The sequence below is a fragment of the Heteronotia binoei genome, chromosome 5 (assembly GCF_032191835.1).
Source record: "Heteronotia binoei isolate CCM8104 ecotype False Entrance Well chromosome 5, APGP_CSIRO_Hbin_v1, whole genome shotgun sequence".
NCBI classification, from domain to species: Eukaryota; Metazoa; Chordata; class Lepidosauria; order Squamata; family Gekkonidae; genus Heteronotia; species Heteronotia binoei.
In genome coordinates, this window is record NC_083227.1 from 96,355,293 (window position 1) to 96,376,418 (window position 21,126).

A 21,126-nucleotide genomic window follows, 5' to 3' on the forward strand; every position below is an offset into this window, starting at 1 on the left:
TCCCCACCGCGTCAGGCTCAGGGTGGCTTACAAAGTGTGGCAAAAGCCATGTTAAACAATAAAACAATTATACATTTCTGTACCATTTAAAATTTACCATTAAATTTACATAATATAAAAATCTAAAATCAATCTAAAATAATCTTATCTTATTGCTAACTCGATTGTAGATGTTATTGATGGCATGGTGTTCATTTCAGGTTTCATCTTGGAAGGCTAGCCGGAAGAGGGCGGTTTTGCACGCCCTACAGAATTGGCTAATGTCCCGTAGGGCCCGCACCTCTTCCGGCAGCTGGTTCCACCATTGGGGTGCTTTTATAGAGAAGGCCTGTTCTCTGGTTATTTTTAGTTTGGCCTCCTTTGGCCCAGGTACTTCCAGAAGGTTTTGTGAGCTGGATCGCAGTGCTCTCTGGGGAACATATGGAGAGAGGCGGTCCCTAAGGTAAACAGGTCTTTGGCCATATAGGGCTTTAAAGGTAATAACCAGCACCTTGTAACGAACTCGGTAAATAACTGGCAGCCAATGCAGTTCCCGCAGCCCAGCCCGCACATGTTCCCACCGAGGTAGGCCCAATAGCAGTCTGGCTGCTGAATTCTGCACTAGCTGCAGCTTCCGGGTTCGGCACAGGGGCAGCCCCATGTAGAGGGCATTACAGTAGTCTAGCCTCGAGGTGACCGTTGCATGGATCACTGTTGCCAGGTCATTGCGCTCCAGGAAGGGAGCCAACTGCCTCGCCCGCCTAAGATGGAAAAAGGCGGATTTGGCAGTGGCTGCTATCTGGGCCTCCATTGTCAAGGAAGACTCCAGTAGCATTCCCAAGCTCCTGACCCTGCGCACTGGTATCAGTGACAGACCGTCAAAAGCTGGAAGGGAGATCCCTCCCTCCGGACCACCACGCCCTAGACAAAGGACCTCTGTCTTCGCTGGATTCAGTTTCAGCCCACTCGACCTGATCCAGTCTGCCATGGCTTGCAGCGCCCGGTCCAGGTTTATAGGAACATCGGTAGGCCAGCCGTCCATCAATAGATAGAGCTGGGTGTCATCCGCATACTGATGACAACCCAGCCCATATCTCCGGGCAATCTGGGCAAGGGGGCGCATGTAGATGTTAAATAACATCGGGGAGAGAACTGCTCCCTGAGGCACCCCACAGGTGAGTGAGTGTCTCTGGGACAGCTCCCCCCCAATTGCCACCCTTTGTCCCCGACCCTCCAGGAAAGAGGAAAGCCATTGCAAGGCTAGCCCTTGAATCCCTGCGTCGGCGAGGCGGCGGGCCAGCAGCTGGTGGTCGACCCTATCGAACGCGGCCGAAAGGTCTAACAACAGCAATACTGCCATACTGCCTCGGTCCAGGTGTCGCCGGAGATCATCCATGAGGGCGACCAGAACCGTCCCTGTCCCATGGCCTGGGCGGAAGCCAGACTGGAATGGATCCAAAGTGGAAGCATCATCCAGGAAGCTCTGTAACTGCAACGCCACAGCCCTCTCTATAACCTTGCCCAAAAAGGGCAAGTTTGAGACTGGCCGGTAGTGAGCCAATTCGGCCGGGTCTGATGTAGCTTTTTTCAGGAGGGGGCGGACCACTGCCTCTTTCATAATGCGCTCGTCGCCTAGACAGGTTTGGCGTGGAGCGTCCACACGAGCCCTAAGGGCGAGGTGGTCTGACCATGGCACCGCTTTTGCGATTATATCGTCCACCATAACCCCGGCCGCAAAGATCAGGTCTAACGTGTGCCCGGCCTGATGCGTGGGAGATGTAACAAATTGAGAGAGCCCTAGCGTCGCCATGGAAGACACTAGGTCCGTTGCTGAGCTAGAGGCCGGGTCATCCGCATGGACGTTGAAGTCACCCAGGATCGCCAGCCTTGGGTGCTCCAATGCCCAGTCTGCCACAGCCTCGAGCAGGGACGGTAAGGCGCCACTCCTCCCCCCCCGCCCGCTAGTCCGTGATTGGTGAAAGACTGAGTAACCCGGGGGAGCTGTTTGTGAGAGGGCCACCGTATCTCCCTCTCGAACCCAGGTCTCAGTCACGCAAGCCAGGTCCACGTCCTGCTCGAGTAAAAACTCTCAGAGGACAGAGGTCTTGTTGTTAATGGACCTGGCATTGCATAACACCAATGACGGAGGCAGGTCATCCAAACTGGCCCCACTACCTGTCACCGTTGGGATGGGATACAGACAGGAAGGTGGTCGAGTACTGACTGGTCTCAGCCCCCTTCCCCTATATCGTCGCCTGTTCCCACCGCCATACCTCCCCCTCCCCAAGAGCACTGGAATCCCTGGGCCAATCATCTCAGCTGGTGGGACCGTTGTCATAGCCACCGCCTCTGATGCCGGCTAGCACTACCCCCAAATCTCCCTCTGATCTACTCCACCCACTAGCTCCCAGTTTCAAATCAACCCGTTCAAGCCCAACCCAAATCTCCCCTTGTACATCAATTGGTAAGACACATAAGTTAAATCAGTGGCAATAATTGACTATAAATCCCTCCCAACCACCCTCGAATTAATTGCCAAAAAAATTTATATAATTCAGAGCCAATTAGTACTGTAAACAATCACAAATAGTTAATTGATTAAATCCAATTTGAACTAGCAGTGTAAGAGCAAATAGAGGTAGAAATTACAGGAAAGTGCTGTCGTGCTAATCAGTGCAAGTTAGTGCAAATTATTCCCAGCTGGAACAAAGTACGAAGTAAAGTGGTGAGTAGAGTGCAGAGTAAAGTGCAGAGTGCAGGCGTCGAGTTAGTGCCGTATTAGATGGTATACGAAATAATGCCATATTAGATGGAATACTAATGGTATACAGAGAGCAGACACACACCGAGGCGCAGAGGAACACATGTCCGGTGGCCAAGGACTCAAGTCCAGTGTCCCCTACATAACCTGGTGGGCCCGGGCGAGGTAAAGGCCCCCCCGTGCCCTCCCCCGTCATGCTACAGGGCTCCACAGTTCCCTTGTGGAGTTGGTCAGGTCTCCACTCCTTGAATCCCTGTTCCTTCTACGCGCCCAGCAGCTTCCAGGCTCTCCTCTCTGGCACTTCAGTCACTCGCTACCAGTTCCCTCTCCGCGGCGTTCCCCTCCGGCGGCCGACCGCGGCTGCAGCCCAGCCCCTCGGCAGTTACATCTGCTGAATGGGAGTATCTGGTCCTGCTCCCCTCGGCGTCAGCCGGCTCTACACCACTCCACCCGACTTTGTTTGTCCGCCGGTCGACTGCACCCAGCCAAGGCACCGCCTCGCCACCTCAACCTCCTCATTCGCGCCGCCTTGGCCTCCTCGTCCGCGCCCAGCCAAGCCGCCGCCTCGCCCTCCCTGTCCGGTCGGCGAGATCGGAGATCTGAATAAAGTAGATTACTCCAATTATTGCTGCCTTTCCAGGCAAAGTGATTGCGCTGCTTGGAAGTAGTGACCATAATGTTGTTGATTTCACCATTTGTATATAACATTTGTATATACATTAATTAATGATTTGAAGTTGAGAGTAAGCAGTGAAGTGGCTAAGCTTGCCAATGACACTAAATTGGCGAGGGTGATGAGAACCAGAGAGAATTGTGAGGCACTCCAAAGGGATCTGTCAAGGCTGGGCAAGTGGATGTCAACGTGGCAAATGAGGTTCAACATGGCCAAGTGCAAAGTAATGCACATTGGGGCCAAAAATCCTAGCTATAAATACAAGTTGATGGGGTGGGAACTGGGGGAAACTGACCAAGAGAGAGATCTTGGGGTCGTGGTAGATAACTCATTGAAAATGTCGAGAGAGTGTGCAATTGCAATAAAAAAAAGGTCAATGCCATGCTGGGAATTATTAGGAAGGGAACTGAAAACAAATCAGCCAGTATCATAATGCCCCTGTATAGATTGATCTAACATGCAGCAAAATTCAAAACAAACATAGCCTGGTATCTCCCAAACCCACCTCAGCCACACTATCCAGAGAGTACCATGTTCTGTGGTGTCAAAAGATGTGTGGAGATCACCTTTCCCCTCCCTTTCATCAACATTGCTGGTTCGGTGCCCAAAGGCACTGATTTGAGAATGGTTTGGGATGCAAATAAAGTCTTTATTAGAAGTCATATGATACAACATAACTCTGAACTCAAGAAGAGAGAAGAGAAATTACAAGATATTTGGATGAGATTGCAAAAAAAGAGGACAAATTAAAAAGCTCTCTGAGAAATACAAATATCTCCCATCAAATAAAAAATTTAAATAGCTCCCATCAAATAAAGTTATTTATGCTAACAATAAGAGAAATGGGAGTAAAATTGAATTATGTAAAACAAAGAAATCTTGAATTTGTAAATAAGCCAGAAAAAAATGGTTGCAATATAAGTTAAGAAAAGAAAGAAAAAAATAAAGTGATGTTGAAATTACAAGAATGAGATACTATATTAATGGATAATATGGTTATTCAAAAAGCATTTTATAAGTACTATTCTAGTTTGTATAAAGGTCAAAATATGTCATTGGTGAGAACAGATGAATATCTCAGAAAACAAAATTTACCTAAGATTACAGAAGAATAAAAACGAATTAAGAATGAGCCTATAACAGTAAGATAAGTTATAGAAGCTATACAAAAATTAAATCAAGAAACGTTCCTGGACCAAACACCTGGTTTGTATTATAAGTGCTTTGGGGATGAAATTTTACAACCTTTACAAAAGAGGAAAGATGCCAGAGGCATGGAAAGAGGCCAATATAACATTAAGACCTAAAGATGGACAAGAGGACAAGATCTGTCTTTAAATTATAGACCAATATCATTACTGAATAATGATTATAAGTTGTCCACAATGATTTTAGTTGAATGACTGAAAATAATTTTGTAAGATTTATTCATGGAGATCAATGTGAGCTTCTACCTAAAAGACAGTTGAAAGATAATGTTAGAACTCTTTTAGATATTCTGAAGTATCTGGAAAAATGTAATGAAAAACAAGGCACATTGATCTTTTTAGATGTAGAAAAAGTGTTTGACAATCTGAACTGGACCTTTTTGTTTAAGGTTTTAGAAAATATGAATTTTGGAGAGGATTTTATAAAATGGGTGAAATTGATCTATACTTCACAGATAGCACAAATAATTGTTATGGAGATATAGCTAAACCATGTAAGATTCAAAAAGGAACAAGACAAGGTTGTCCACAGTTCCCTCTCTCTTTTATCCTGGTTCTTGAATAGAGATATAAGACATGTTGAGATGATTGGGGTCTAAAGATTGAAAAAGAGACCTAAAGAGCCTTTGCATATGATTTGGTGTTAGTTTTGGAAGACTTTTTCAATGGAATTGAGTTATTAATAGTGAAATTGAAATAACTGGTGCATTAGCAGGTTTTTAAAATTAATTAACAGAAAACAAAGATATTAACAAAAATATGAAAATACAAGAGCAATTAGAACTGATGAATAAAATTGGTTTAAAGGTTGAAAAGAAGGTAAAATATTTGGGTATTACATTGACCAATATGAATTGTTTGTTGTTTCAAAATAACTAGTAAGACATGGAATGAAGAAAAAAAAGATATGTTAAGATGGGATAAAGCACAACTGTTTGGGAGAGTATCAGTGATTAAGATTAATGTCTTGCCTAGAATGTTATTTTTGTTTCAGACTATACCTGTTTTGACAACTGATGTACCATTTAAACAATTGAGCAATACTGCCTGAGCATACAGTCTGTGATGTAATAACAAACACCATTTCACTTCAATGTACCATAACTCACCACTTTCTATATTCAATTAAACAATTTATCCATATACATTCAAATATATTCCAATATCTCTCTCTCTCGGCTTGGCTTCGCGAACGAAGATTTAAGAAGGGTGCAATAGTCCACGTCTGCTGCAGGCTCGCTGGTGGCTGACAAGACCAATGCGGGACAGGCAGGTCCGGCCACAGTGGCTGCAGGGAAAAGTCTGATTTAGGGATGGTGCTGTAGCAGTGCGATTCTTCCTCAATTTCCTTTTGTCCTCAAGACCAGCTATGCGTGCGTTCTCAAAAGAAGAGACAGCCTGGTGGATGGTGTGCCTCCATGCTTTGCGATCTGAGGCTAGGTCAGACCACTGGTGATGGTTGATGCGACAGGTGCCAAGGGATTTCTTCAAGGAGTCCTTGTACCTCTTCTTTGGTGCCCCTCTATTTCGATGGCCAGTGGAGAGTTCGCCATACAGGGCAATCTTGGGAAGGCGGTGGTTTTCCATCCTAGAAATATGCCCTGCCCAGCGCAGCTGCGTCTTCAACAGCAGTGCCTCGATGCTGGTAACCTCCGCCCGCTTGAGAACTTCAGTGTTGGTCACAAAGTCACTCCAGTGGATGTTGAGGATGGTGCGAAGGCAGCGCTGATGAAAGCGCTCAAGGAGTCGCAGGTGATGACGGTATAAAACCCACGATTCGGAGCCGTAGATGAGGGTTGTCATCACAACCGCTTTGTAAACATTGATCTTTGTGCCTTTTTTCAGATCTTGTTGCTCCACACTCTTTTGTGCAGTCGGCCAAAGGCACGGTTTGCCTTTGCCAGCCTGTTGTCAATCTCCTTGTCGATCTTAGCATCTGAGGAGATGATGCACCCCAGGTAGCTGAACTGCTGGACTGTCTTCAGAATTGATTCACCCACAGTGATGCAGGGAGGGTGATAATCTTCCTGGGGTGCAGGCTGGTGGAGAACTTCTGTCTTCTTCAGACTAACTTCTAGGCCGAATAGCTTGGCAGCCTCTGCAAAGCAGGACGTCATATGCTGCAGAGCTGATACCGAGTGGGAGACGAGTGCAGCATCATCAGCAAACAGTAGCTCTCGGATGAGTTTTTCCATTGTCTTGGAGTGGGCCTTTAGTCGCCTCAGGTTGAACAGGCTGCCATCGGTGCGATAGCAGATGTAGACACCATCGTCATCATCTAGATCTACTACGGCTCTTTGAAGCATCATGCTAAAGAAGATCGTAAAGAGAGTTGGCGAGAGAACGCAGCCTTGCTTTACACCTGTGCCTATTGGGAAGGTCTCCGAGAGGTCGTTGCAGTGTCTGACTTGGCCTCGCTGGTCTTCGTGTAGCTGGATGATCATGCTGAGGAACCTTGGGGGACATCCTAAACGTTCCAAGATTTGCCACAGGCCTTTCCTGCTAACGGTATCGAAAGCTTTGGTAAGGTCGACAAAAGTCACATACAGAGCCTTGTTCTGTTCCCTGCATTTCTCTTGGAGCTGCCTGAGAACAAATACCATGTCGGTGGTGCTCCTGTTAGCTCTGAAGCCGCACTGGCTCTCTGGGAGGAGTTCTTCTGCAATGGCGGGCACCAGTCTGTTCAGGAGTATTCTGGCAAGGATTTTGCCTGCGATGGAGAGCAGGGTTATCCCCCGGTAGTTGGAGCAGTCTGACTTTTCCCCTTTGTTCTTGTATAGGGTGATGATGATTGCATCGCAAAAGTCCTGTGGTAATTTGCCTTGTTCCCAGCAGGTGACAAGTACTTTGTGAAGTGAGGTATGTAGTACTGTGCCCCCATGCTTCCAGATCTCTGGTGGAATTCCATCAACTCCTGCTGCCTTGCCACTTTTCAGTTGCTTGATAGCTTTAATAGTCTCTTCTAGAGTGGGGATCTCATCCAACTCTGTTTTCACTGGTTGAAGTGGGGTGAGGTGAATTGCTGAATCTTGAACTACGCGGTTGGCACTGAAGAGAACCTGAAAATACTCCGACCACCGGTTCAATATGGATGCCTTGTCTGTGAGGAGCACTTGGCCGTCTGCACTACGCAAGGGACTCTGAGCCTGATATGATGGACCATATACTGCCTTCAGGGCTTCGTAGAACCCTCTTAAATCACCAGTGTCTGCACACAGCTGGGTTCTCTCAGCAAGCTTGGTCCACCACTCGTTCTGAATGTCTCGAAGCTTGCGCTGGAGGTTGCTACATACAGCGCGAAAGGTTGCTTTTTTCCCAGGACAGGAGGGCTGAGCAAGATGTGCTTGGTAGGCAGATCTCTTTTTCGCCAGTAAATCTTGGATCTCTTGATTGTTCTCATCAAACCAGTCCTTGTTCTTCCTTGTGGAGAACCCGAGGACTTCTTCAGAGATCTGCAGGACGGTAGTTTTTAGGTGTTCCCAGAGTGCTTCTGGAGAAGGGTCTGTGGGGCAACTGGGGTCCTCAGTTCTTGACTGGAGTTTTGCCTGGAAGGCAGCTTTAACTTCGGCTGAAGTTAAATCCAATATTCCAATATCAACTAGTACATAATTGATAAAGTCACAAGTAGCAATATATCTCATAGGTAAAGTGACTCCACATTTACTATTGTAAATGCATCAAGTCTCATGAAAGGACTCCGTGTTTTTGTAAGTCCTGAGGAGGAAAAACCTAATCAACAGATGCATAGTCAGACACCAATTGAATATATGGAAAGGAGCAGGTGATTGTGTAAGTTTGAGGGTTTAAGGCTTAGTTTCCTGTCATGAACACATTCATTTGGCTATGATGTTTGAATGTTACCTGAGTGACAGCAGCACAAACTTAAGGTATGTTCTTTCAGACCAATCATAAATACACATAAATTATCCCATCTTAACATATCTTTTTTTTCTTCATTCCATGTCTTACTAGTTATTTTGAAATAACATACAATTCATATTTGTCAATGTAATACCCAAATATTTTACCTTCTTTTCAACCAACTCTTCTAGACATCAACCTACTTGCTCCTATTCTCAATGCTGTTCATTTTTTAAAATCTGTTTATTACATGAAGATTCACTTGCCTGTCTGACATAGCAATTTGTTCCAGCATTGCGGATCCAGTGTTTGTCTTCCAGTTGCCAGATATAGATGTTCTCCTGTGAGGAAATATTGAATGGATAGATAAAGAGCATACTGAATACATATAGGTAGTTTGTTATCATTTCAGTCACCTTAATAGTAACTTTTTGCTTTTTAATAATGAGTATCCAAAGCAAGTTACAAGCAGCGCATCAATGAGTATAATTCATTTAGCAACATTTTTTCTGAATATTTTTTTCTGTATAGCAATGTGTTCAATTTGATGTGAAGGTAGAGAAAAGACTTGAGATGTAAATTGTATTTGGTTAACATACTTGGGTTTTTTTAAATCCTGAATCAGAAATGAGAATTAAACTGTCTTTTAGCAAAGAAGAAAAATATTTGAAGGCAAAGTAGTTACGTTAAAAGTGAGAACATTAGTATTATATTCTGCAAAATAGTGGCAGAAGTTTAAGCGGGTAATTTGTCTTCTATCACAATTGTTACAAGCCTTTATAAAGAGGTGCATTATTAGCCATCATATGAAATTCATATCCACAGAACATATTATATTTTAGACCGGTGTGACCATGCTCGTTCATATACAAACTTGCTTATTTATATTTTTATTTGGAGAAATGAAAATATAAGATTTTGGTTTTTTCTTGTATGCAATGTTATTTCTTCTATATCCCCCCCTTTTAAAACCCAAAGTAATTTCCATGGAACAATGACGTATTGATATTACTCCTTTCGGGCTCTCCCGGTCCCAAAGATCGATGGCATTGAGTGTGTCGGTCTGTGGTGGGATGTTGGAGGGGGGTTGGCGATCTGGCTGGTGTACCGTCCGCCTAACGCACCAGCCAGCGCCTTACCATCACTATTGGAGGGAGTGGCGGGCTGGGCATTGGAGAGCCCAGGGCTTATAGTCCTTGGTGACTTTAATGTCCATGCCGATGACACGGCCTCCGCTCAGGCGATGGACCTAGTGTCTTCCATGGCGACACTAGGACTCTCTCAACTTGTCACAACACCCACGCATCAGGCCGGGCACACACTGGACTTGATCTTTGCGTCTGGGATTTTGGTGAACGATATCGCAGATGAAGCGGTCCCATGGTCGGATCACCTAGCCCTTAAGGCCCGTATGGAGATGCCGCCCCAACCCTGTATGGGCGGAGAGCCTATTTTGGCTCGCCCTCGGGGCCTGATGGACCCGGAACGGTTCCAAATGGCCCTGAGGGATCCCTGGCCCACTGGCGATTCCCTCGATGACCTGGTGGAAGTCTGGCAAGATCAGCTATCCGGGGCCATCGACGAAATCGCACCCCGGCGTCCTCTGCGCCCTCGTATGAAGCTGGCTCCATGGTACACCTTGGAGTTACGCCAGCTGAAGCAAGGGCTCAGACGACTAGAGAGGCGGTGGAGGCATACTCGGGACGAAGTGACGAGAACATCCTATAGAACGTTTATGAAGTCATATGAGATGGCAGTCAAGACTGCAAAGAAACAATACTTTGCAGCCAAGATTGCATCTGCAAATTCGCGCCCAGCACAATTATTTAGGGTAATTGGAGACCTTATAACACTGCCACAAGGCAAACCAAACGTTAGAGAATTGGAGATAGGCTGTGAGGCATTTGCGAAATATTTTGCAGATAAAATCTCGTCACTCCGCCAAGACCTACCTATCACATTAGATACAGTAAGTCAGACTGAGGCTCCGCGCCTGTCTTTGGATTTATCGCTGGACCACTTCGACCCACTCAGCCTGGAAGAAGTTGATGGAATTCTCTCCGCTGCTCGCCCAACAACATGCGATCTGGACCCTTGCCCCTCCTGGCTGATTAAATCTTGCCAGAGGGAGCTTAGATGTCCTTTACGGGACATCATAAATAGATCCCTCCTAGAGGGGCGTTTTCCAACGCCGCTGAAAGAGGCCTTGGTCCGCCCCCTCTTGAAAAAACCAACAGCAGACCCGGCCGAATTGGCGAACTACCGACCGGTGTCTAATTTACCATTCCTAGGTAAAATTATCGAGAGGGCAGTGGCGCTGCAGCTACAGAGATTTCTAGATGACGCTTCTGTCCTAGACCCGTGCCAGTCTGGCTTCCGACCGGGCCACGGGACGGAGACGGTCTTGGTCGCCTTGGCAGATGATCTCCAACGGCAACTGGATCGAGGCGGTGTAGCAGTGCTGATGTTATTAGATCTGTCGGCTGCATTTGACACGGTCGACCATCGGCTACTGATCCACCGCCTCGCCGACATTGGGGTTAAGGGGTCTGCTTTACAATGGCTCTCCTCTTTCCTCATGGGTCGGGGACAAAGGGTGGCGATCGGGGGTGAACGATCCCAGAGGCGCACACTAGACTGTGGGGTGCCTCAGGGAGCAGTCCTCTCCCCGATGTTATTTAACATCTATATGCGCCCCCTTGCCCAGATTGCCAGGAGGTTTGGGCTGGGTTGCCATCAATATGCAGATGACACCCAGCTCTATCTGCTAATGGACGGCCGGCCCGCCTCCCCCCCGGAAGACCTGGACCGGGCGTTACAGGCTATTGCAACGTGGCTTAGGCTGAGTGGGCTGAAGTTGAATCCGGCAAAGACAGAGGTTCTCTGTGTGGGTCGCGGCGCTCCAGGGGGGGAAATATCTCTCCCGACCTTCGATGGTGTGCAGCTAAAGGCGGCGCAGCAGGTGAAGAGTCTGGGTGTCTTGCTGGAGCCTTCATTATCAATGGAGGCCCAGATAACAGCAACTGCCAAGTCAGCATTCTTCCATCTGAGGCGGGCAAAGCAGTTGGCCCCTTTTCTGGAGCGTCGGGACCTAGCAACGGTGATCCATGCGACGGTCACCTCACGATTGGACTACTGTAACGCCCTCTACATGGGGCTGCCTCTGTGCCGGACCCGGAAGTTGCAACTAGTGCAGAACGCGGCGGCCAGGCTACTGCTCGGTCTCCCAAGATGGGAGCACGTACGGCCGGGGCTACGCGAACTGCACTGGTTGCCGATTGTATACCGGGTCCAGTACAAAGTGCTGGTTATCACCTTTAAAGCCCTATATGGCCGAGGACCAGCCTACCTGAAGGACCGTCTCTCCCCGTATGAACCCCAGAGAGCACTGAGGTCAATAGGAAAGAACAGACTGACTACCCCTGGGCCAAGACAAATTAAACTACAGAATACCCGCTCTCGGGCCTTCTCGGCCGCAGCCCCACATCTCTGGAACCAACTCCCAGAGGAGGTGCGGGCCCTGCGGAACCTTGCTCAGTTCCGCAGGGCCTGCAAGACCACCCTTTTTAAATTAGCTTTTATGAATGATTGAAGTATAAATCAACAACGAAGAAAATCCGCCATCAGTACTAATCAGATAGCGTCAATGATAGTATTATACTTGTTTTAGTTAATTGATTTAATGGGTTTTAAGGTTAATTAATGCTTAATTTTAATGTTTATAACGTAACTGTTCATAATGTAACTGTTTTATTGCTTGGTGCACCATTGGTCACCGCACTGTTAGCCGCCCTGAGCCTGCTTCGGCAGGGGAGGGCGGGGTACAAATAAAATTTATTATTATTAAAATTTATTATTATAAAGTCAGTCTCTTCCCATCCATATGTCCATATCCATTTGCAAGAAAGTGTGAGAAAAACTCAGCACTGCATCTTAGCTGTCTCTCTAACAGCATATGATAACCAACCATCCACATACCACAGAAGATTATAGCACTGGATATTGAGTGCCTTTAAAGCAATGACAACAGTTTATATTTTATATGGCAGCCCCTCAAATAATTATTTTGTGCTTGCTTGAAAAGCACCATGGGAAAAAAAAGTAAAATGAAAACCAGCTGTGGAACATGAAGCTACTGACTAAACATATCTGAACACAAGTAAAGCATAATAGGTTTCATGCTGATTTTGAGGATGTAACAGTGGATCAACTTTTCATTTTTTAGTGTGATTCAGCTGTGAAAACCAAAGGAAATTGTCTCTATGGCTGCCAGACTTTCCTTCCCTAAACAGAAAATAATGAAAACAAAGATGGGAGAAATCTTCTTAATCCTTCTTTCTATTCTTCTACTGCCACTCTCTGGGTAAGTAGGAGGAAGGGTGGGAAATGGTGGTGTAACCCAGAAATGATGTCACTATGTCATCAGCAATATTATCAATGTGCCCCCCCCCTCCAGTAAGTCTACTGCTGGTTACTGGCTATTTATTAAAAAAATGGTCAGATGTTCCTGATAGGAAGTCACTGGCTATGATCAGATGAGCAGTTTGGCCTGCCATAGCCACCCATCCCCTCTAGATTAAATGGGTGCTCAAATGTGCACATCTGGCTCATGTGCCCCACTTACCCTTACCTCATACTAAAACAACTTCCACGTGGATTAAACAGCCACCAACAAATTTGGGTGCTTCCCTGGTGAAGTGCTTTTATGCCGGGTTTCTGGCCATCTGAACACCCTGGTGTGCCATGGAAACATGAGTGGTGTGATCTTTTCATTTCATTTCTGGCACATCCTTCCCCACCCCCCCATTCCAAGGTGCACTTCAGCACACCCCTAGAACCAGCCAGGAGCATCTGCTTCTGTGCACACAGAATTTGGAAAAAAACCTCAACCCAACCATGGATCCATGGTTGCAGTGCATTAGTTATTTGGATGACCAATCATGGGCAGGCGACACTATGATGCCAGCTTAGGGGTACTGTCTGGTTGAAATAAAAAGCCCCAAACTCACATGGCTCATTTAAAGCTGAGATCCTGGCACGGCAACCTGCCCATCTGACTGCACCCACTGATGTGTTCTTTTTGTTTTTTCTTCTCTCCTGTGTCTCACAGTGCTGAACCAGAAGTCTACATGATGCATCAGACTAGGGAACAAAGAGGTTGGACTTACTTCATGGGGCGTTATAGGGATGATAAGTGTAAATGGACACACTTCCTTTCAGGAAGGATTTATGTGATGACGGAATGTGGATGGACAGTTATCATCACATTCCGCCTGAAATTAAAAAATGAGAAATTTTTCTGTAGGAAAAAGAAGGAAGGATTTATGTGTGCTGATGCATAGTTAAAAGAGAGATTCAGGTGGGTAACTGTGTTGGTCTGAAGCACCAGAACAGAGTGAGTCCAGTTAGAACCGGATCTATATGTTTTTTGAGGGGGGGCAAAATTAAATAGTGATGCCCCTTTTGGGGCCATTCTACCTTATGGTCCCATAGAATACAATGGACTCCATACCTAATTTGATGCCCCCCCTCCATTGGCACCCTGGGCAAGCACCCCCCTCTGCCCCCCTAGATCCGGCCCTGATGTCCAGTGGCACCTTTAAGACCAACTAAGTTTTATTCAAGGTATACACTTTCATGCCCATCAATTGCCAACTTTAACATTTATTTCCATCACTATGTTTCCCTCCAGAATTGAACCCAAACAAATGGTAACCATATAAATGAAACTTATTGTTCCTGATTGATCCTTGACTCTGTTAAACATCTTCATTATGCGTTATGCTAATTTACTGCTCACTCTCTACCTATATGTATGAACTGGTAATTTCCATTTCATGTGTGCACACTAAAATTTATACCTTGAATAAAACTTTGTTGATCTTAAAGGTGCCACTGGATTAAAACTTTGTTCTAGTTGCAATAGGTTTGTGAATAGCTACTTGCTTGGTATGCTACAGCCATGTGCAATTGAATCGTAAGCAGAGAGACACCTTTCTAAGTCCATTGAAGGGTTTAATTCTCCATTTGACTGCAGCCATCAACCAGGGAACCTTTTGAAAATTCTCAAAATATTTGAAAATTGGTACTTTTCTACTGCAGGCATTTAATATGCCACAATGTCTGAAACACTTGGGCAGGCAGGCAGGCCGGCAGCCTGGCTAGCAAACATTTCCATGGGCTAGTAACATTTAAAGATTTATAAGCAAGGATGCTTTAAGATATAGAAAGTAACTGAAGCTTCCTTAAACAATCCTTATCTCTTCATCTTTTGTGCAGTATTTATTTTCATGTTCCTTAATAGTTTAATCTTCTCACTGTATAAATCCACATACAAAGATGCATTGTTCAAGGCATTTTACTAAGTAATTCTTCTTCTAGAATCTGCATTATTTTATGTGTTGATTGACATTATTACTGAAATATCGTAGATTACTTCCCCCAAACTTCAGTAACAGTGAACTTCTCACAAGGAGAAAGAAACCTGATTGTTGCCACTTGCTAATTAAATTGGAAGATGAATCTCTTTGCTCACATGTATGCCTTGTAATTGTTGCCTATCTTTTGGATCCTGATGTCATATTTGGAGTCTATGTAGGGTTCGGTGGTGGCGTAGGTTTGAGTGAGTGCTACCACACTGGCTATATCTTGAAAATCATAATGGTTGTCTACTTTCACCTGTTAGAATATACAGTGTAGAGAAAAAAGAGAGAAAAGAAAAGTTAGACTTGTCATGCAAAGAAAATACCAATTTATACATGTTTTACATTATATCCCCAGTTGCCTGGGAAAATATTACAAAACAGGCACAATGCACAACAGCCAAGACTGCACGTGCAGATTACAGACTCTTTTTTTTTGGGGGGGGGGGAGTTAAAATGTTGCCACTCATTTGTTCCAAAGGGGCGAGTGGGAATTGATTCCATTTCCCTATTCACCTAGCATAGCAACCAGCCTCCAGGTGGCACATGAAGATCTCCTGCTATTGCAATGAAGATGTTTTTCCCTGGAGGAAATGGCTGCTTTGGAGGGCAGACTTTATGGCATTATGCCTTGCTGAGATCCATCCCCTCCTCAAACTCTGCCATATTCAGGCTCCATCCCCAAAATCTTCAGGTATTTCCCAAGCCAGAGTTGACAGCCCTATTTAACTCATCCCATCCCCTGCCAAGTGGCTGATTGGTGAGATTTTACCCTCTCTGAAATAGATCTGCTTGTGTATATGTAGCAGTAAAATAATGGAGCTGCACACTTACTGGTATGAAACGAGGTATTTTACTACTGGTACCATTAGCAGGGTCCAGTTGAGCATCATGCGCTCCAAAAATACTGAACCTCCCCCCTGATCCTCAGACCGTCTTTTTAAGCACAAAGCAAGCTTAGCAGGCAAGTCCTACAAGTTATCTGATTCAACATTCCCCCACCCCCTTGCTTTCCTTTGAGTATTTTTCCATTCCTCTTGTCCCTATGCGTTATCAGCTTTAGCAAGAAGCTTCTCAGTGAGGCCTTTTTGTTATCCAATACACATGTGAATCCACACCCACTGAAGGCTGTCTGCTTCTAACCACATTGCATCAGACACCCTTTTTGAAGGCAAAAGCATATTTTCATTTATTATTATAGGGATATTCATTAATTATTCAGGGGTCCCCCTTCATATACAGATCCAGATCTATGTGCACCCTATTTTGAATCTCTAAATGTATTGTGCTTATTGTAAAGTGAGCCCATTAGTAAATATTAAACATCTAAAATTACACATATGAACAAATTAAAAGCCAGGATCTCTCTCTAAGCTAGTCTGGTGTAGTGGTTAAGTGCGCTACTCTAGTCTGGAGAACCAGGTTTGATTCCCCACTCCTCCACATGTATCTGCTGAGTGACCTGAGAGATCTTGGGTCAGTCACAGTTCTTGAAAGAGCTGCTTTCTCAGGAGTAGTTCGCTGAGAGCTTTCTCAGCCCCACCTACCTGACAGGGTGTCTGTTGTGGGGAGGGGAAGGGAAAGGAGATTGTAAATCACTCTGAGACTCCAAGTGAAGGGTGGGGTATAAATCCAATCTCCTCTTCTAAGCAGAAGCAAATTGAAATAGTAGGATGGTCACCTTCTGAGGATGGGTAAGACTGGCAACTGACTGTACTCATGCATTCTCTGTTGTGGATCCCACCTTGTGGAACAGCCTGCTTGAGGAGGTCTGGAAGGCTCCCAAGCTTCTATCTTTTCATAATGGGCAAAAGAGAAATGTTCAAGATGGCATTTCTATAAAGGGCTTTGAACTGTAGTATAATGGAACTCATAAGAAAATAAGAGAAGCCATGTTGGATCAGGCCAATGGCCCATCCAGTCCAACACTCTGTGTCACACAGTGGCCAATATATATATATATTTATACACACACACACACATACATACACACACACACATATATACTGTGAATCAAATATATATACTGAGATCAAAGGTTTGCTCAATTTGTTTATTTTACTGCATACTGCTGTTTTGTAGCTTTTGCATGCTCATGCTACTCAGATCAAAGGTTTGCTCAATTTGTTAATATTACTATACTGTCATTGTACCATTTTACATTCTAAACCACTGCCTACCAGATAATTTTACTTCACTGTCATTGGTTCTTAATTCTGTACCATGTTGCATTCTGGGCCACTGCCTATCAGCTATGTATGGCTCTGCTTAGCCATGTACGGCTTTGCTCACTGTGCTGGATTTCTCATCTGATGAAGTGTGCTTAAGAGCACACAAAAGCTTACATTCTAAATAAAAATTGGTTGGTCTTAAAGGTGCAACTTGACTCCTGCTTTGTTATAATGGAACAGTTCAGGAGGGACTTTTTATAAGGCTATGGGATACAGTCTATTTGTAATGATCATATGTATCATGTTGCTTTTACTGGACAGTCTTCTACTTTTCAAACCAACTTTCTGCATTGCTCATGGTGTACCATGCCTTAGGAAGCTTTCTGTTTCCACTATTTTCTAATTTTGTGATTCCAGCCCTATCTAACGGTTTATTAGACACCTTATGCTGTTGTTATTTAGAAAAACATTTAAAAATATTTTGTTGTCTCTAGAATTTTTAAAATATTTTGTAATCTGCTCTGAGTCTCCATGAGAAAGGCAAGCTATGAATAAAAGTAAAGAAACAATGTCTCAGATTCAAATGCCACTAAAGGAAAAATAAAGTAAAAACTTGAAGGCTGCTAACAGAAGGGCAGTTGGGGGTGCATGGGAGGCATCCCAAATCAGGCTGGCTCAGAAAGAAGCGTCCTAAACCATTCACACGCTTCCCCACATTGGTTTGGGCTTCTTTTTTTCCCATTCATTTTTTGGTTATGCGCATGTGCACTCATGCACCCTTGCACTTAAAATCAATAATTTTTTTTTTTTTAACAAAAAAGTTTGGAAATGGCTTGGGGCAACTTGGTGAGTTCACACCATCAAGGAGCCTCACTTGCGTGCTTCTGCGTCCAAACACTGAAGAGGCAACTGGCATGTGGCTCAGAAATTTGCTACCACTTCAAAAGTGGGAGCTTTTTGAGCCACTGATAGGATGCCAGAGGACAGGTTGAATACGGGACAGGGGGGGGGGGGGAGGCAGATGTGCTTGTTTGGACGGGTTTTTCTAGTCAGCTTCTGAGGCATCTCTGGGTCCCCTCAAACTGCCTGTCTGTAAGCAGCCGAAAAGTACCATGCCAAATTAACTCACAGAATGTCACATATAAACTATTAACGGTACTTCCTTTCTTTTACTTTGCCTTCAGCATTGGAATACATTGAAGTCTTTTAACTAGCAACTTCAGTAGATTTCAGTATGTGAGAGATCAGGTTTCAAATTGCTGCATACAAAATATTTGAGTGCAGAATTATAACCGAACAAAGTACATAAACTATGCATTGCTATTTGCTGTTGGACTCTTTTTGGATTGGCCAAGAAAGGGTTCTTTTTCACTTGGCTGACTTTGCTACTTTGTTGAGGTGAGGTGTTCTAAATAAACCCGGTTAGGCATGATTGGGTTGGGTGGAACAGTGTGTACTTTTGCTTATGGGACTATTGTAAGTACTCTAAGGCATCTTATGATGGGGGGGAGGGTTCCCAAAACAGCTTCTCATGACTTACCAGTCGGGGGGGGAGGGTTGGCAATGGGGTCTCCCCAGGGCTGGGGGCTCATCAGTCAAACCATAATTTTGCTAGCATGAGGGGAGGGTGGTGAACCCAGCTTTGTGTATGGAGTCTTTATTTTGGGGATGATGAGGAAAATATGACTAGAAAATGGACCCCCACCAGTTTTATTTTGTTTTTTCGTTCAACAATTCATTGTTAAATATTTGATTTAAATCAAACTGCTCAAAACACAGTTGATCAACTTTACAGAGTACATTATTTTTGAGGGCACCTCTACCCCAAATGATACAATGTATTGACCTGAGGCAGTGCAAGGTAGCTTCAAATGTTTATATGAGAGCAGTGGAATAATCAAATAATTCTGGTCTAAACTGACATCCATTAAAGATTTAATAATATCTCTAAACTTCTCTCCAAACTGCATATTTTGTAATAAAGAAAGAATATATAAAGGTTCCACCGTGTCAAATGCCTTCTCAACATCTAGCGACAGAATACATGTATCTTCAAGATTAAGTTGCTTAGAATAGTGAATTATATCTAATGACTTCCTTATATTTATTTATTTATTTAATTGGATTTATATCCCGCCCTCCCCGCTGAAGCAGGCTCAGGGCGGCTCACAACAGTAAAAGCATTTACAGGTTAAACATTAACTAATTAAAATCTTACAATAAAACAATTTAAACAATTTAAACATTTCAGTCTTCTTGAGTACCCTCATATGTGGCTATCCATCAAAAGCAAGTTGAAATAAAGCTGTCTTGAAAGCTTTGCGGAACTGAACAAGGTCCCACAAGGCTCTTGTTTCTTCTGGCAGTTGGTTCCACCAACAGGGGGCTGCTATAGAGTGATCTTCAGTCTTGCCTCCCTCGGCCCAGGGATCAATAACAGGTTCCATGTCCCTGATCTGAGTACCCTCTGGGGAACATATGGGAAGAGACAGTCCCTAAGGTAGACAGGTCCTCGGCCATATAGGGCTTTAAAGGTAATAACCAGCACTTTGTAGCGAATCTAGTACACTATTGGCAGCCAGTGCAGCTCCCGCAGCCCAGGCTGTATGTGCTCCTGAATGGGGAGCCCCAATAACAGCATAGCCGCTGCATTCTGCACCGGCTGCAGTCTGCACCGGCTGCAGTCTCCGGATTTGAGACAAGGGCAGCCCCATGTAGAGGGCATTACAGTAGTCCAATCTCAAGGTGACTGTAGCATGGATCACAGTTGCCAGGTCACCATGGTCAAGGAAAGGGACCAACTGCTTTGCCCACCTAATGTGGAAAAAGGTGGATTTGACCGTGGCTGCTATCTGGGCCTCCATTGTTAATGAAGGTTCCAGTAGCACCCCCAAGCTTCTGACCTTACAGAAGGTCTAGTGGTGCACCACTACAAGTGGCACACCATCAAAAGCTGGTAGAGGGATTCCCCTTCCCAGGCCGCTGTGGCTCAGGCAAACGACCTCTGTCTTTGTTGGATTCAGCTTCAGTCGACTCAGTTTAAGCCACCCTGCCACGGCCTGTAGCGCCAAGTCCAGATTTTCTGGGGTACAAGTAGACCGGCTGTCCATCAGTAGATAGAGCTGCGTGTCATCAGCATACTGATGGCAACTGAACCCATACCTCCTGGCAATCCAGGCAAGGGGGCGCATATAGATGTTAAACAGCATTGGGGAGAGCACAGTCCCCTGAGGCACACCACAGTTAAGTGGGTGTCTCTGGGATGTCTGTCCCCCGATCGCCACCCTTTGTCCCCGAGCGTGGAGAAAAGAGGAGAGCCATTGTAAGCCAATCCCTGAATCCTTGTGTTGGCAAGGCGGTGAATCAGCAGCTGATGGTCGATCGTGTCGAACGCAGCTGACAGGTCCAACAACATCAGTATCACTGAGCTGCCTTGGTCCAGATGCCACTGGAGAACATCTACCAGGGCGACCAGTACTGTCTCCACCCCATGATCTGGGCGAAAGCTGGACTGATGGGGGTCCAGGACAGAGGCGTCCTCCGGAAAACTCTGTAACTGTAGCGCTACAGCCCTCTCAATAATTTTGCCCCAAAAGGGCAAATTCGAGACCGGCCGATAGTGTGCCAATTTGGCTGGATCTAGTGACGGTTTCTTCAGGAGAGGGCGGACCACTGCCTCTTTGAGGGGCCCTGGAAAGAGCCCCTCAGAGAGGGATCTATTTACGATATCCCATATAGGATACCGTAGCTCCAACCAGCAAGCCTTAATCAGCCAGGATGGGCAAGGGTCCAGATCACATGTTGTTATATTGTCTATCATGTCCCGATTAGTTATAAAACCTGTTTGGTACAAGTTTATATAATCATCAATGATTCATCCAATCTAGATGATAAAATAGCAGTAAAAATTTTATAATCAGAGTTGAGCAAAGAGATTGGTCTATAAGACTTAGGGTCAGTTGGGTCTCTGTCTTTCTTTAATAATACTATAATTTTGGCCCTTTTCCAAGAGTCAGAAATCACACCTGTACTAAAAGCAGTATTATAGACA

The 21,126-nt window shown here is 45.0% G+C and overlaps 1 protein-coding gene across 2 annotated transcripts in view; it reads right to left on the reverse strand.

The window, feature by feature from the left end:
- SYN2 (synapsin II) overlaps positions 1 to 21,126 on the reverse strand; it is a 454,742-nt gene that overhangs the window by 47,534 nt on the left and 386,082 nt on the right. For both annotated transcript variants that reach the window (XM_060239868.1, XM_060239867.1), the window contains exons 7-8: positions 15,018 to 15,160; positions 8,749 to 8,823 (exon numbers count right to left, since the gene is read on the reverse strand). In XM_060239868.1, the coding sequence (XP_060095851.1) occupies positions 8,749 to 8,823; positions 15,018 to 15,160 (218 nt within the window). The remainder of the gene's footprint in view (positions 1 to 8,748; positions 8,824 to 15,017; positions 15,161 to 21,126) is intronic.